This window comes from Phyllostomus discolor, chromosome 13, assembly GCF_004126475.2.
Source record: "Phyllostomus discolor isolate MPI-MPIP mPhyDis1 chromosome 13, mPhyDis1.pri.v3, whole genome shotgun sequence".
In the NCBI taxonomy this organism is placed as follows: Eukaryota; Metazoa; Chordata; class Mammalia; order Chiroptera; family Phyllostomidae; genus Phyllostomus; species Phyllostomus discolor.
The window spans coordinates 58,459,941-58,477,909 of record NC_040915.2 but is presented as its reverse complement, the minus strand read 5'-3'; the positions used below and the strand labels follow the sequence as shown (position 1 = coordinate 58,477,909).

The 17,969-nt window shown below is 44.8% G+C and overlaps 1 protein-coding gene across 1 annotated transcript in view; it reads left to right on the top strand.

Moving 5' to 3' along the window:
• The first annotated feature begins 1,119 nt into the window (after window positions 1-1,119).
• The window catches only part of LOC114509768 (solute carrier family 5 member 4-like), a 30,196-nt gene continuing 13,346 nt past the window's right edge, over window positions 1,120-17,969 (top strand). The window contains 8 exon segments of the mRNA XM_028528279.2: window positions 1,120-1,257; window positions 1,938-2,009; window positions 3,690-3,794; window positions 6,251-6,310; window positions 8,349-8,453; window positions 12,561-12,666; window positions 13,913-13,993; window positions 16,163-16,388. Of these exon segments, the coding sequence (XP_028384080.1) occupies window positions 1,120-1,257; window positions 1,938-2,009; window positions 3,690-3,794; window positions 6,251-6,310; window positions 8,349-8,453; window positions 12,561-12,666; window positions 13,913-13,993; window positions 16,163-16,388 (893 nt within the window).

Sequence of the window (17,969 nt, the reverse complement as noted above, 5' to 3'; positions counted from 1 at the left end):
GATACAGTCATTATGGAAAACAGTATGGAGGATCCTCAAAAAATTAGAGGTTGCCCTAGCTGGTGTGGTTCAGTGGATGAGAGCCAGATTGCAAACCAAAGGGTCTCTTTTTCAATTCCCTGTTAGGGCACAAGCCTAGGTTGCAGGCCAGGTTCCCAGTGGGGGTGTGCAAGAGGCAACCATGCATTGATGTTTCTCTCCCTCTCTTTCTCCCTCCCTTCCCCCTCATCTAAAAATAAATAAATACAATATTTAAAGAAAAAAATTAGAAGTTGACCTACCATCTGATCCAGTAATCCATGCTGGGGTATGTATCTAAAGGCAACAAAATCAGTATGTTTTTTTAAAGATTTCTTTATTTATTTATTTTTAGGGAGGGAAGGGAGGGAGATAGAGAAAGAGAGACAGAGAAACTTCAATGTGCGGTTGCTGGGGGTTATGGCCTGCAACCCAGGCATGTACCCTGGCTAGGAATCAAACCTGGAACACTTTGGTTCCCAGCCCATGCTCAATCCACTGAGCTACGCCAGGCAGGACAAAATCAGTATGTTAAAGAGTTATCTGCACTCCCGTGCTCATAACAGCATCACTCACAATAGCCAAGGTATGAAAATAGTGCATGTGCGTGGCAGTTGAACAGGTAAAGAAAACATGGCATTCATGCATATACACCATGGAATTTTATTCAGCCATAAAAAAGAAAAAATCCCTCCCATTGTAAAAGCATGAATAAAAGGAAAGAACATTATACTAAGTGAAATAAGCCAGGCACAGAAGGACAAATCCTGTATTATCTCACCTACATGTGGAGTCTAATAGTCATCTCTTGGGAATCCTCCCGCAGTCTGGTCAAATCTTAAAGCCCCTGTCTTTCCACATGGTGAATACCCCAACTCTCATGCCTCTTCTGGTCTTGCACCCCTCATTCTCACACTCCCCTTGGACCAGCACTGACCACTGGAGGGCCAGGGTCTCAGAGCTTCAGAGAAAAGGTTTAAAGGTCCCATGCCCAGGAGCTGGTTCTGATAGCGTGCCCCGCCTGCTGGAGGCTGATCATTAACCCCGAGCTTGTATAAGGAAAGAGCCTGTCCTAGGCATGGGGAAGGACCGCCAGCAGCCATGGCCAGCACGTTAAGCCCCAGCACCATGACTGGGACCCCGGGCCCTCCTGAGATGTCAGAGCGCATCCGAAATGCTGCTGACATCTCCGTCATTGTCGTCTACTTCATGGTAGTGATGGCTGTTGGGCTGTGGTATGTAGGCGTCCAACCAGGACTCAGGGCAGCACGTGGCTTAGGGGTAAAACATCGAAGGGAGGAGAAGGTGTGATGTGACAAAGCAGAGAGAACATTAGCAGCTGTCACAGACTTTATGTCCCTTCTCTCAGAACCCTTTTCTTGCGTGTGACATCAATAACGCTCACACTGAGTTAGTTTCTTCTCCCAACAGACCCACTGTGTGAATGGGGCCAGCGCTGGGAACTTCAGGCTTAACCTGCTCAGTGTCTCCAGCCCAAGGCCCTTTCTTTTTCCGATCTCACTTATTCTGTTTTCTTGTGTTATTTGCTCACTCTCTAACTTACTTGAGTTGGAGACTCGAGTCCCTGATGCTCATTCTTTCTTTTAGTGATGCGTTTGAGGCTATAGATATTCTTCCCAGCACAGCTTCAGGGATACCTCACATTGCTTTCATAAATGAAATAAGCAGAGCGATTAGGACAAAAGTTGAGAAATATAATTTCCTAAAGTCCCTGGGTTTCACTCAAACCCTGATTTGGAGGCCCTTTAAAGATGGATGCTAATCTCAGTTTCCAGGGAAACGTGTCTCTCTTCAGGAAAGCCAGAGAAGGCACTGCATCAGCACCACGACTGCAGTATTGGGGCATCCTGGGTACGTAGGCGGCGGTCTGACCCTCCCCTGTCTTCCCTCCCTCACAGGCAATGCTGAAGGCCAACCGGGACACCGTTGGGGGCTTCTTCCTGGCGGGTCGAGACATTGTCTGGTGGCCGGTGAGTGGTCAGAGTTTCCGGGAAATGAAGTTTCTGTGCATGCGTTTGAGAGTGGGATAAAGAAAACATTGGGTAGGGTGGTCATTTCTGATGTGTATTGCTTGCCTGCCTGCTGGGGTCTCTCTTCCTAAGTCCCTGACCTCAGGGCTTTGCCTGTCATTCCAGTAGATGGCTGTGCGTGGCACCAGTTACGACAGCAGGTGTAGTGGGGCATTTGAGAAGACCCTGCTCAGCTCTGCTTCATATGTTTTCTCCCTGGTCCTCACCAGGAACCTTCTGCCTTGGCTCCTTACAGTCCACAGCGTATTCCCAACAGATACAATCCTTCTCTGGTCCCACCCCTGAGCTAACGCTGACCCTCTTGTTTGGATGAGCGTCCCGCTCCCTCCTCTCCTCCTTCAACACTTAGCCTCATCCCTGCTTCATCTGAGAAACCCTGCTCCGCACTCCAGCCTGAACGTCTAGTCCTTTGTTCGGTGTGGTTGCCATAGCGGATGTGTGTCCCCTGTGATGGTCAAAGTGGTGATGACTCTGTGACTCTTGCCCAGTTTCTTGCTGGGTTCTGATGTCTGGGCTCCTTGGCAAAAGTCCTATTGCAGCAGAGGCTGTGTCGTCTTCTCTGAACCCATGCAATGTCAGCAGTAGGATGGGTATACAGTGGGCGCTCAGTATCTGCTTTCTTCACAGATCTGCTGATTGAATAATATGAGGGAAAGGGACATGACCCAGCCCGGGTAGTTGAAGCAAATCAACTGCAAGCTCAAAGTGGATTTTAACTGGGGTGTCCAGTTGGCATTGCCTTCTTAGGACTGTGTTTATGAAACATTCAAAGCTCAACCAATCCCATAGCTACAAAGGAGATTCACCTTATCCTTGAGCCCCAAATGCCTGCACAGCAAAGGTGATTTTACAGAGGCCTGAAAAGGTGGGAACAGAAGAATAGGCACTTCAGTGGTCCCACACCCCAACCCTGTTCTGTCGGGACTAGTGGTCATCCGTGCCCACTTGAGAGATCTCTTTTGATCTCTGAGACTTTAGAACAGTAGACAGTGTGATGGGAAAGGAAGTGTTTTAAAAGAGGGCCCTTAGGGCCAGAAGGATGAAGAGGAACTCCCTCCTACCCAAGTTTGGGGCCCTTGAGGCTGACTGAAGGGGCCGATGGGAGAGCTGGCGGTTCTTGGCCAAGAACAGGCTGAACTCGGAGCATTGAGGTAGGTAGGTTAATGTTCCTCTAAAGCAGGGGTCAGCAAGCTTTTCTATAAATTGCCAGGTTGTAAGCATTTTAGAGACATCTCTGCCGTTGTAGCTCAGAAGCAACCACAGTCCAGACGTAAAACCAGAGAGCGTGGCTGCGCTCCAGTGTAACCACGTCTGGACACTGAAATTTGAGTTTCGTATAATTTCACATCTCACAAAACAGTATTCCTCCTTAGATTTATTTTAACCATTCCAAAATGTAAATATATATATATATATGTATGTATATGTGTGTATATATATATTTTTTTGTAGGGGGGCTCACCAACCATACAAAACCTGGGTGGATGCAGCCCGAGGGTTGTAGTTTGCTGACTCCTGCCCTAAGGAGCAGTGATGGAAACACGCCAGCCTTTACCAGCGTTGAAGAAGTCTGATTGGAGTCTCTTACCTCTGGTCTTGGTCTGTTCTCTCGGATTCCAGATGGGCGCCTCTCTCTTCGCCAGTAACATCGGCAGTGGCCACTTCGTGGGGCTGGCCAGGACCGGAACGGCTTCACGAATTGTCATTGCCGTGTTTGAATGGAATGTAAGTGACAGCAGAGGCTTTTTCCTTTAAATTAAAAAGAAAAAAAAAAAAACACCTCTATCCAGTTATGTGTTTCTGGGATTCTGTGTAGGGTAAACTCCTCTTTGGTATGATTTCTGTGTTCGTTTCAATGCATCCCTTCTTTGAACGCCAGGGCCTTGCCTGAGTGGCCCTGTTGCGCCTGGGCCATGTCAGGCACATCCCCCACCTCTGAGGTGTTGCTCAAGCAGTTATTCCCACTGGGACCGCACTTCCACTCAGCCCCCTTGATCATTTTAGCTCTCACTTGTATCTCTTCTCCCTGATCTGCTATGTGTCCGGCTCTAAATTAGATGCGGCAACAACAAAATGTAAAAGCAATGGTCCCTTCTGTTGAGAAGGGACCATTATCCCGGTGGGAAAGCCAGATATGCATTCACTGCAGTATAGGTGGTACTAGGAGCAACGCAGGCATGGAGTCTTGAGATCTCCCACAGGTCAGGCATCCATCGAGATGATGGGTAGGGCTTGGCACAGGGTGAGGGAGCTTCCTGGTGCTGGGGCCAGATGGCTGCATAGAAACTGACCAAGGGGGGCCCGACTCAGGAAGTGACGGCAACAGTAGGTAGAATCTACAAGACTTTATAATTGAGTTCTTGATCATCCTACTGCCGTTTCATCAGTAGGAGCTCTGTCCACTTAATTAAACTCTAAGTGTTTTTATTTTTTAAGGTAGTTTATTTATTTTGAGACAGAGGGGAAGGGAGGGAGAAAGAGAGGGAGCAAAACATCAATGTGTGGTTGCCTCTCGAGAGCCCCCACTGGGGCACCTGGCTGGCAACCCAGGCACGTGCCCTGACTGGGAACCGAACTTCGACCCTTTGGTTCGCAGGCCGGCACTCAATCCACTGAGCCACACCAGCCAGGCCTGGACTGTGAGTGTTTTGAAGACAGGGGCCATCTCCTCTCATGTCACTTATACCACCCCATCATCTAAGACTCAGCTGAGCACATGCCATAAATACTTCTTGAGCTGCTTAAGTTTTTTTCTGTTCTTTTCCTTTATCCTTTCTCATGTTTGTAAGTTCGTGTGTCTGCATATCAGTCAGAGGGAGATGCTTATATGGAAGAAAACTGGATCATGATAATAGTAGGGACAGACCATCTCTGCATGGACTCTGGAAGTGACCTTGACTCATTACAAATCCCACTGCCCCTCCCTCATTGCAGATGTTGCCCCTAGTTTTACTTCAGCAGCACCAGGGGCTCCGGAATGGACTCAGCCTGCAGAGGCAGGGACAGAACACCCTGTGGCCCCAGTGGGTGCAATAATAAGGCTACCAGGAGCCTGGCTCTTTTAGCCTATGACCTTGGGCTTTCTGTAATCTCAGCTTTTCCCTTCATAAAGACAAGAATAACTTTGCTTATCATATCTCCTTCAGCTATTGGTGGTGAGAGCAGCACGAGTGATATACATGAAGACTTTTTAAACATTAACGTAACTGCAAGATTAAGCTATCATCATTGTTATAAATGGAAGGACCCAGTTTGAATGCTGGGACTATCCTGCACCTCCAAATTTCTTGCTCATTGCATCACTCTGTATGTCACTCCTGCCATTCATGAATAATTCCTTTTGGCAAAGATTGTATGACCTCCCAGTGGTCCACCTATCCTCAGGCCCTTCTCTTCTGTTCATTTTTCACTGTGCATTTTTGTCACATCCTGAGCCCCAGGAGTTTCATGAACTCTGAATCATGAAAACAGAAGAAAGGAATCCACAGCTGTCTGTGGATGGATCATAATGGGTGGAAGGTGACAGGATCCAAGCAAACCCACAGCAGGTCCTCGAAGAGCACCATCTGTTCAGTGTTGTTTCATCATAATGTTAATGAGAAAGTATTTGACTCCTGGCAGGGCCACTGTCCATGTGGAGTCTGCACATTCTCCCCACATCAGTGTGGGTTTTCTCAGGGTACTCCTGTTTCCCCCCACCTCCCAAAGAGCTGAGGTGAATTGGTGTGTCTGCCATGTGCCGGTCTGAGTGCATGGGGATGGGTGTGTGTATGTGTGCACCCTGCAAAGGAAGGTGACCTGTGCAGACCGGGGTCCTGTCCCACACCCTGAGCTGCTCAGAGAAGCTCTTGCCACCTGTGGCCTTGAACTGGAACAAGCAGGTTTGAAAATAATAATCTTACTCGTTTTTATTCATCTTTCTTTAATGTATGTATAGTTCAAATTTATTTTAATGACCAGAAATACACCATACAAACTGATCTCTTATTTATATCAATATGCCTATGGGAAAATTGGTTTTGTTATATGTCATTTCCTTTACAGTCACCGTTTCCAAGAACCTATCAGCAACCACAAGCGAGGACTCGCTGTATTTGATTTCTACACTCCGAGCTCATGAAGCGACAAGGCCCACAAGCCAAGTCTCTCCAATGTCACACTCTCTTCTTGCTTTCTTGTAGGCCCTGCTGCTGTTGCTGGTCCTGGGGTGGTTCTTTGTGCCCATATACATCAAGGCGGGGGTGAGTAATCACGGCTGTTCTCGGCACACCGGTCAGGCATTTGTTCATTCGCTCCTTCTTTCTGCCCAGTCATGAAACCTGGGGCATACCGTTGGTCCAGCATTTCTGGGCTTACGTGGACAAAAACCTACTGAGTGCTGCCAGACAGCTCTGGCAAATGGCTGCAGCCAGCCGTTCCCAGGCCACCGCTACACGTCCCCACGTGTTCACTGACTCACGGCCTTTTTCCTCATTCTAATGTTTGCTCTTTTGACATTTGTAAAGTGGTTTCTTTAAATGAGGGTCAAATACACCACAGCTAGGGTGGCTCTCCTTCAGCCTAGGCTTGGCCAGCTCACTGGGGCACTGCTCTGTCTCTCTGAGCCTTGCTCCCACATTTATTCCTTCTACTGCTGGCGCTCAGACCATGGGTGCTGTATCCTGAAATAATCCCTGAGACGAAGTGCTCAGGGACAAGCCTTTCGGGTCATCTCTCCGCAGATCACTGTACATTCCCCTTTTGCTCATCCCAGGTCCCTTCCAGCTCCAGGCTTGAACAAGGCTCACTGGACGATGCTGTCCTTGGTATGAAGACCTATAAAAGTAATGATAACTGGAGCCACTTTAAAATAAGGTTGGAGCTGCCATCCCAAAGGTACTAACTGCCTTTAAGCCTCGAGCCTTTAGAATGTTAAAAGAGAGCAAAGCAACCCTTGGATTCGGTCTAAAGCAACTTTGCATCCCCAAGAACTGTTTGCAAGGAAGGCAGGTGTATGAAGAGAACAGATATTCTGACTGCTGGGATGATGGATATGGAACTGAAAATTAAAAACATTGTGTATAATCGGATCACAATGTTAGCCTTCCTGCAGCAATAGAAATGTCCCCTTCTATTGATGTAATTGTTCTCATTCCCTTTCTTATAAATACCTATTGCCTGTATCTCCTAATCCAAACATTTTTTTGGATTTCTGCCTGAATCGATAATTCCCAAATAGCTGTTCTTTAGTCTCAAATAAATGCTTATGCCTCTCACTTTGAAAGGCCTTTCATTTTCCTTTTTTAAAAGATTTTTATTTATTTATTTTTAGAGAGAGGGGAAAGGAGGGAGGAAAACATCGAATGGTTGCCTCTCACATGTCCCCAGCTGGGGACCTGGCCCATGACCCAAGCACATGCTCTCACTGGAAATCAAACCAGCGACCTTTCAGTTTGCAAGCCAGTGCTCAATCCACTGAGCCACATCAGCTGGGGCAAAAAGCCTTTTATTTTTAGGTTGACAGACCCATCCCACAGAACTCATGCTTATGGTCTTGGGTGTGGCTTACCATCTTTCAGGGCACCCTCACAGTTTCTAAACCACCAAGAATTCCCCTTGTTTCTTGGTAATATTGTATAAATATTTATTTAACATTCTTTTACACTGGGGGAGATTAAATCATGAGCTCCGTCTGCTGTGATGCACCAGAAAGCTGCACCTTCTATGCTATGCCTCACGGTCCACCTCGTACTTCAGTACTGACAGCCACAGGCTTTTCTCTAAGTGGGAATTTAATGTAACTCTTTTCTTTCCAGTAAAGAGAATCACATAAACATACACCCAAATGTTTATTTGCAATTTATTCAATGATCGACTTATTATGTAATGATAATTGTGGTTTATTACTTACAAGTAATGTTTTTGCTAGACTGTCACATTATTGGTGAAGACAATGAAAATTATTTGTTGAGTGTTTACCATGCATGTGGCGGTGGTGTAGGTATTTTACATGAAAACCCTACATTACGGATGAGAAAATGGAAGTTCAGAAAGAGAATCCTTTGCCAAGTGTTACACTTCTAGTACAAGTCGGAGCTGGGAACACATCCCAAGACTATCTGGTCCCAGCCTCTGTGTTCACTCCAGCCTTGCCTCTGTCTCGAGAGACTGTGCCTTTCTCACTGAGATTCCCCAAGGGGCAGCACACAGGCTCACCTGCGCATAGGTGCAGAGTAAATGTTGAATAATAGGAACGTGCTGGACCTGCAGGTGCATCCCTGTCGATGTCTGTCTCTGCAGGTGATGACCATGCCGGAATACCTAAGGAAGCGGTTTGGTGGGAAGCGACTCCAGATCTACCTCTCTCTCCTCTCCCTCTTCATCTGTGTGGCGTTGAGAATCTCAGTGAGTTCGGTGCTCCTGGCATTGTAGCTTCACAAGGTTGCCGCAGTGGGGCTGGAGGGGTAAGATCAGAGAGCTGGTGTGTGTATGGTCTCTCACTATACACAGGGCCAAGCAGTGTGCATGTCTCCAACTACCTGGGGTGCCCCCACCAGGTGTTTATGGGGAAAAGCAGCTTCAGGGACCCTGCTCTGAGTACACAGAGTAAAAGACTTATAAAGTCATGAGAGGCTGTACAGTGTACGCCCACCCTTTTGTTAAGGATATGGAAAAATGGGTGCACAGAAAGAACGGATGTCTGGTTCAAGTAGCACAGCCATTTATCAGTAAGAAAGAGAAGGGTTCTCTGGTCCTCTGCTCCTCCACCGCACAATACCCTCTTCATTCTCTTTGTCTGTATTTCATTTTCACCTTGATTATCTGACATGTGAACCAGCAGCAAAGTGCTTTGTATTATTATACTGATTTTCCTTATATGTATTTTACATAAGACCACCCCTACAAACATATGTCACAAACAAGGGTTTTTTTTTAATTAAATTCCTTGGAGATAATCACTAAGGAAAGAAGAAAGGAATTTGAGGATTCAGCAGCACGTGTAGAAAACAAAGAAAGAGTCACACATCTGCTTCTCAAGTATCAGTGACTACTGAAATAATCTCCTCAAGTTCATAGTCTAGGCGGTGCATGAGGAAAGAAGCTGAGCCTCACTATTGCTCTTCTGTTGACCTGACTCGTGGCTGGAAGTAAACCAGATGTTAGATTAGATGGCACGAGCCTTCCAAAGGCAACATGAGCATTTTCCAGCACTCGCTGTATGTTGCTGAGCGCCATGCCAAGGGTAACAAAGACTCCTGCACACGAGGAGTTCACCATAGGGTTCAGGAGATAAGAATTTAATCATGAAATTGTTAGCACTTTATGATAATATCTGCAAATGAATTAAATGTGAACTTGAATAGACTGTGTGGACAAGCATGGGAGGGATACTATGGATGCCCAGGAAAGGGGGCATCTTCAGCTGGGTGGAAATGGGAGTCATCCTCATGGGGTCCTGGGGGGAATTAAACAATCCCTGGGACAGGAGGGAGGAGAGGCCAAGGGAAGCAGGGCAGCTTGCCATGATCCACAAGTGGGTGAGACTCCGTGATCTCCCAGTCCTCCTCTGGCTCTGACCTCTGCAACCTCATGGTCCTAAAGGGCATGCACCAGGTGCTAGAGCAGAATGGAAGTGGCTGAAGGGGCCCCACGGGGTGCAGCCTCCTGTGGTGGAAGGATCCAGGTGGTGGGGAGCAGATGGCATGATGGGGAGCAGAATGGAGTTGCAGGGAAGGCCAAGGGCACATCTGTGACTAACCAACCGTGCAGGGTCTGTGGTTGGCTGGCAAGATACAATAGCAGGAGCCCATTCTCACCTACAAGGTTATGTTCTAAGTGATATTAATAATGATTAATCCTATGTACGACCTTCTGTGTACTGCTACACTCTGATAACAGCTTGCGTCCTGGTTACTTATTACACAGACCATTATGAGGAGCTAGGACAGGATAGCTTTCACGGTCTTCCCCTGCCCCAGGTTTGGAAAAAATCATCTTGTTCACTGGTTCTCAAGATTTAATAATACATGTATTGAGAATCATTGCAGAGATGGAGCAGCTTTACTCCTAAATATTACAGCCTGTATGCCTTAAAGATACAGTTATTCTTTGAGAAAACCTCACTGCAAATTTTAAAATCCAAGAAATTAACTCTGATACAAACTAATATGTAACCTACAAACCTTGTTTGGATATCGACCATTGTCCTAATGTCCTTCAAGAGCAAAAGGATATCCTGGATCATGAAGTGCTTCTTTTTTTAGAAATATTTTATAATCACTGAAAATGTAATTAATTCCATTGAACTACACGTGATAAAATAGTTCAAATGGCAAGTTTTATGTTATAGATATGTTATCACAATGAAAAAGTCATTAGTAATATAAGCTATTTATATATAATTTTAAACCATCATAGTTTGTATAGTACTTAATTGCACTATCTAAAGAAACACAAGTCGGCCCTGGCTGGTGTAGCTCAGTGGATTGAGCACGGGCTGGGAACCAAAGTGTCCCAGGTTCAATTCCCAGCCAGGGTACATGCCTGGGTTGCAGGCCATAACCCCCAGCAACTGCACATTGATGTTTCTCTCTCTCTATCTCTCTACTCCCTCCCTTCCCTCTCTGAAAATGGATAAATGAAATCTTTGGGAAAAAAAAAGAAACACAAGTCAAGGAATTCATAATTAGATAATATGTTTTGATGTGTAAATGACCAGGCATGAATACACAAGCCCTAACGCCCCCTCCCCACCACCACCTCGAGTGCGGCAGCTGTGATGCAGGTAGATGCAGGTATGCTTCACAGCAACTCAGACATAATGATTGACATCACAATAGGTGATCTCTTTTCTGAAAAGCTAAATATTTTTTTAGTAAGTATCCAATTTTGTAAAAAATACAGTTTCCCTTCCGTGTCCACAGTAGTTACATGCCTTGAAGACCCAGTGATGACAAAGTTGCAGGAAGTACTTTGTGTATGTCACAGAGTTAGGTTCCAGGCTCAGAGGCTTTTCACCGAAACGCATGTCCGGTGAGATGATAAAACGACAGGTTTTATTTCAAATGTTAGGGAGGAACAATCTACCCTGTCCTGTGACACCTCTTCCAAACCCAAGTTCTACCGAGAAACCTGCCTCTGACTTGCCTGGTTCAGCATCTTGCCACCTTACCGTTTTCCCTCACCTCGCCCATGCCTTCCTGCCTCTTAGATTCCATGGTCCACCAGCACATAGTCTCGGTCAGTCTCTGCCTGTCTCTCCTTCCATGGAGCTCCCCTAGCAAATCTCCAGCCCTAGGAAGTCCAGTCTCCCTCTTAACACTGTGCCCGCACCCCAAGACATTGCTTCTGTGTTTCTAACCAACCTGCTATTTCTCAGGTTTTTGTTTTGGTTTGGTTTGGTTTTGCGGTTTTGATACGGAAGGAGCCCTTGGGGATCAAAGTTGAAGGGACAGATCCAAGTGGGGCCAGCATAAGTTGTGTTGAAATCTCAGGGAAACTGGGAAGCACATTCTGGGGACCCAGGGGCCAGGCAGAGCTGGGTGGACATGATCTTGCAGCAGAAGGTGCTTCTGCAGAACTCCCTCTGACCTCTAAACCTCAACCAATAATCCTTTCGTCAGCGGGTTTTTATGATATATTCCCCCCTGGTTCTTTCAATGACTGTTTCAAACCCTCCGCAACTTTTTTTAGCTCCTGGACCTTTGCCTCTTACCAGAAATCCTCATCCCTTGCTTCATCTAGAAAATATAGGCCTGAACAGCTAATCCGCCCCACCCATTTACATAATCTACATTTGTTTCATTCTTTTCTTCTGAAGATGAGGAGTCAAAGGTCAACCCTCAACTTGTGCCTTTTTAAAAAGATTTTTTATTATTTGTTTTTAGAGGTGAAGAGAGGGAGAAAGAGAGGGACAGAAGCATCAATGTGTGGTTGCCTTTCGAATGCTCCCCATTGGGGACCTGGCCTGCAACCCAGGCATGTGCCCTGACTGGGAATCAAACTTCGACCCTTTGGTTTGCAGGCCAGTGTTTAATCCACTGAGCCAAACCAGCCAGGGCAATCTGTGCCTACTGTTGATCTCATTTCTTCTCAATGTCTCTGGTTATTTGCTTCATAATTATTTCCCCCTCCTGTCATCATGTTTTACCTCTTCCTTTCTACCCCCCTAAGCATGCTCAAGTATCTCCCTAACAATAACCATGGTCTACTCTGTGACTCCTCCATCTACTACTCTAGTTCTTATCATTGATTCTCTACTGACCATGATGAAAGAGTACTCCGTACAAGCTGTAGTGTAGCCGCTTCTCACTTTCCAATCACTCACTCATCATTCCTCTCTGTGATCCATCCAATAATCGTCATCTGAGGATGAGATCTGGCTTCCAAGGAGTTTGTAACTGGACTGCAGAGGAGACACACATTGCTACAGTACCTGCTGGTGGGAAGCCATCTGTGAAGAGCTAAGTGATGCAGCACGTTTCTTTTCCATCCTCACTGTTCCCTTTGTAGTCAGACATCTTTTCTGGAGCTATATTCATCAAGCTGGCCCTGGGACTGGACCTTTACCTGGCGATCTTCATCCTCTTGGCTATCACTGCTATCTACACGATCACTGGTGAGTTCAGCTCAGTCATGCTATCTTCTGCTCACATCACCCCCACTCCCGCTGCAATTAACAACCTCAGTGTTAGCCCAGTCAGTGCCAAGGTAAGGATATTCCTTTATTCCCATTCTGAGAATCAGGCACAGCCTAGAAACACAACCAGAGCAAAGGAAACAGAATCTTCAATATTAGGTATGAACACTTGGATCAAGGATAATGATGTGGTAGGTGAGGCAAGGAAAGAAATACTAATTTGGTTCATCTATGTGTTCATTACCCAGACTGGCATTTGGAATCCCATGTACAATACCCATGGGAAGTCAGGATGAAATAGCATCTCAGACATGAGTCTGGTAAATCCAAGGCAGGGCCCAAAAGAGTGTAGGACACCTGAGCATTGCGGTGGGCTCTGAATGGCAGAATGGGAAATGGAGGACAGGAACAGTGGGTTGGTTGTTCAGAGACAGTATGAGGCAACAGTCCAAACAGGTTTTCCTGAACCAGATACCTTGGTGTCGTGTATCATGTATACTAACTTATGGAAATTAAACCATTCCAGCTCAGCTGGAAAAACTAACAAAAAAAAAATAAAAGCTTGAACAATCAAGACAGTTATGGAGCCATTCTCACGCATTGAGCATTTGTGTCAGACTATTCGGGGCATGAATCTCCTATTTTCGGGACCAATCTTGTTTTCCCATGACTCTCCCATAAAGGAAATGTCTTGTTGACTAAGGGTCTAGTGAGTCTCAAGTCCAAAGAGAAGTTGTTGGTGATGATGATGGTAGAACAACATTACAAGAAAACACAAGTCAACAATAGTACCTTGTATTCAATTAATGAAACAATGATATGGTTCAACACTAGAACAAAAATGACTTCACCTGATTTTTTGAGAACAGGTATATGCTGTGCTAAGTAGAGCAAATTGAGGAATTGCTAGGGGAAATTTTCATGATATTAAAACATTGCCGTTTCCCCTACTTAATGGTCAAAAACTCACACAAAGATAGAACTCCACTATAATTCACAAAAACTCTAAGTCAAGGCCAGGCATGGAAGACAGACGGATCAATGAGAGACACACCTTCTCAGGAGATAATGATGCCGAGAGGAGCTTATGGCCCAGCCAGGAGCTTTCCTCTTGTTCTCTGCTGAGTCATTTCCAGGGTTTGGGTAGAAGAGGACTTAGAGGTGAAGGCCAGTAGGCCAGAGCACCTGAGTAAAATATCCTGGTTCTTTTTTTTTCTCTCCACAGGGGGCTTGGCCTCAGTTATTTACACAGACACCCTCCAGGCCTTCATCGTGCTGATAGGTTCTTTCATTCTCATGGGGTTTGGTAAGTGATGACGTGTGAGCAGAGCCCTGGGGCTAGAAACCAGGGGACTTGTTTCTGTTCAGCCTGTCTGCTCTTGACTGCTGCCTCCCAGTTGCACCTGGTCATATTTTCCAGTCATTTATACAATTCTTGTCATTGAAATGAATGCCTGACTTCTTTCTTGCTGTACTATCTCAGCATGAAGAAATGAGGGAGAAGTACTGAACTTCCTTTAAAAAATATGGCTCAGGTAAATGATCTTGCTTAATCTTAATATCTTTGTCTTCAGAATGGATAGTATCCATTCTGATTTTGTATCTATCTGATACAAAAATAGTATCAGATAGTACAAAAAATATTGGTGTCAAATAGTATCAAATAGTACAAAAAATATTGGTGTGTTGAATACAATGCACAGAAACCCTTCATTTACATAAAGTCTTCATACAACAAAACATTAAATATTAGAAAAAATTAAGATAACTGATTATGAACTTTAATATAACTGTTTTGTTTTGGATGAAAACTGTTTAAATGCATTGCTCACTCTATTGTTGGAGCCTATAAAAAAAAGGTTAGATTTTCTTTTGTGACTCCCACTTATTTAGCATCATCCCTTGGTTCTCTTGAGTAAGTCATACCAACAAGCACCACTGATGACTCTCATTTGCAGCTTGCTAGTTTTTGTTTTCTTTTCTTATGACATTTGTTTATCTTTGCATAGGAAATACATGCACACAGTAAAAAGGATACGGGGTCAAATGTCTCTTTATCCCTCCCCTGTCCTGCAGCCACCCTGCTCCCTCTACTCAAGCTGCTCTGTGTACAAGTTTGCATAGGCATGTACCACATCACAGAGCTTGAAAATACGTGAAGCAAAAGCTGATACAACTGCAAAGACAACAAATTCACAATGAGACATGGATGCCATTAGTCACATATGGCTACTTATATTTAAATTAATTAAATTAAAAATCCTAGTTCTTCATTTGCCTAGCCGTATTTCAAGTGCTCGATATAAGGCTAGTGTTTCCATACCACACAGCACAGATATAGAACAGGTCGTTGCAGAAAGTTCTGCTGCCTAGTGCTGCTCCAGAGGCAACAACTGGGACCAATTCCTTATGAACTTTCTATTTAGTTAGCCAGAACTTCTGTGCTCTACTTGTTCATAGTTCTTTGGTTGCTGGTTTCAGTGAGGCAGTGCCTACCACCACCAGCTTCTCTAAGTGTCACTTCTTACATCCTTAGGATGAGAATGGAGGAGTCCCTCACTTCCTAGGGTCCCTCTTGTGTATTTGTTACAAACCATATTCCTCTCATCAGAACAATTTCTTTGTATTGTCAGTACCCTCCTCTTGGCTGAGTTCCTGCCTTGCATGTTCATTTCGTGCGTGCTCCCAGTTCCACATCTGCACATATGAGCATATTGATGATCAATTAAATAAATAATGGAGTAGTAAATTAATGTCAGCCTTACCTTACAGCTGCATGAATGAATTGTGCATCTTTGAGCCTGTACTAAGTGTCCCCAGATGCCTGGGCTCATCTTTCTAGGGTTTCCCCCCCACTATGGTGCTCTTCTGCACCTGTCTAGCCTTTCCAGGCCCCCCCAGTGGCCGAGTCTCTCCATTTCCCTTTACCACACATCATCTGCTGCCTCCAATTTCTGCTCCTTATCTTCCCATTTTTTTATTGTAACATAGGTAGAATATAGCATTAGTCCAGAAAATCTGCCTAAGCGTAAGGTCAGACCCACCAGGCTCTGTGTCAGGAAGAGAGGCCATTGCTTCCTGGCCCCTTCAGAGGAGTTGGAACTTTCCGAGGGTCTTTTTTGTGAGGCTCACTCTGTTAGCTCACCTTCAGGTCTGTTTCTGCTATGATGGTTATGAGACATCAATATCAGTCTGCTGGATTGCAGTTTTATTCTTACTGTGAGGTTAGCTACTAAATCAAATTTTTCAAAAGCATCATAACAAGAAGAGTTCAAGGGTGACTCACTTTATGAACTTCGTGAAAGTCAATCCGATAGTCAGTGCCCCGACCATCACAGGTCCTGAGAGAAGGACACTGAGAATATGATCAGGCTGATTGGAGGTGCTTGAGTACATCCCCCATAATCCAATAATTATGAAAACCAAGAGTGTTACATGTCTATGCACCATTTTATTTTATCCAATGCCTTCTCAGCATTTACCGAAGTTGGAGGGTATGAGAGTTTTACAGAGAAGTATATGAATGCCATCCCATCCATAGTCCAAGGGGACAACCTGACCATTAGCCCCACCTGCTACACTCCTCAGGCAGACTCTTTCCATATTTTCTGAGATGCTGTCACCGGGGACATTCCATGGCCAGGAATGATATTTGGAATGACCATCGTAGCGGTGTGGTACTGGTGCACTGATCAGGTAAAGTGTGTGTGTGTGTGTGTGTGTGTGTGGTATGTGGTGTGAATATGTGTATGTTCTTTTTCTTCTCCTAGAAATTCATACAGTTTCTATTTTGTATACACACAGGGGCACACACACACCCCATTTAAAAAGTCAAACACTTCTACAAGGCCAATTGTGCAAAATAGCTGTCTGGTGTCCCTCTCTCTCATCCCTCAAAGGTAAAAACCATTAGCTCCTTCAGTTACTTACTTTGGTATATATTTCTATTCCCTAAACCCTGGGACTCAGTGTGTGGTCTGTGAAGCATTGCCATGAATGACACCTTGGAGCTCATTAGAAATAAACCCTCTCAGATGCTATGCAGACCCATTAAATCAGAACTTGCTTGTGAACTTGATCCCCAGGTTATTCAAATAAATGCTTAAATTGCTACCTTTCAATTTTCCAGTTTTAGGATTTTTCTATTGGCGTCTCACCCTAAATAGACTCTGGAAGCTCAAACTTGTTATTCCACAATGTTAACCCATCTTAGATCAATGGTCACTTGTGATATTAGTGTGGGATTGATTTTCTTTTTATAATAAACTGATTTTTCTCAACATATTTACCAAAGAATGCATACTTTCACCATTGACTTGTAGAACCATCTTTATTATTTTTATAGGCTTTTAAAAAGAATTCTATTTACTCATTTTTAGAGAGGAGAAGGGAGGGAGAAAGAGAAGGAGAGAAACATCAATGTGTGCTTCCTTCTTGTGCACCTCCTCCTGGGGACCTGGCCTGGAACCCAGGCACGTGCCCTGACTGGGAATCAAACCAGTGACCCTTTGGTTCACAGGCCAGCACTCAATCCACTGAGCCACACCAGCTAGAGCCATCCTTATTATTTATATGTTGCCTCTGACCACCTGACTTCCCTTCTACATGTGGTGTCACATTCACCCTGAGTCGTGATGCCTGACCCTGCTTGTCTGCTCACAGGGCACCCTCCTCACCTCTAATTTGCATTGTCCCTCCAACTGTCTGCTTCTAGCCCTCTGTCTAAAAACATCACCTGCTCCCCCAGCACTAACTAACACAGCTGCTACCCCTAACAGATCTGTCTCTCCAAAAAGAATTAACAGAAAAAGACATCCCAATTTTGTAACATTTCTAGAGAAGAAAAATATCAAGAAGTTATTCTGGCATTAGAGATGGAAACCCTGATTTGCTAGAAATTCTTTGTTAGTCAAGAGACTATACAACTTAAGTACAAACAATGAAATTATATAAATTGATTTTCCCAGAACCATTGTATTTGATTCATAACTCAATGAGGTCTTCAGAATATTTTGTCTGATGAATGTCTCTGGATTCTCTTCTGATGGATGCCTGACTCTGGTGTTTCTATGGCAATGGTCTTGATTTCCCAAAAGGACAACTGCTCCTTAACAATAGAGAGACACTGATGAGTATGTAGCTTATTTAGTGCCTAAAATATTAAAGGCACAACTTGTTGCAAGAATCAGTAGTGAAGGCTTTGGACCTGGAGGAGAAAATAGCCATTGTTGTAATGCAACCTGGAAACTATAAACATATCTTAATAGTGATAATGTGTATTG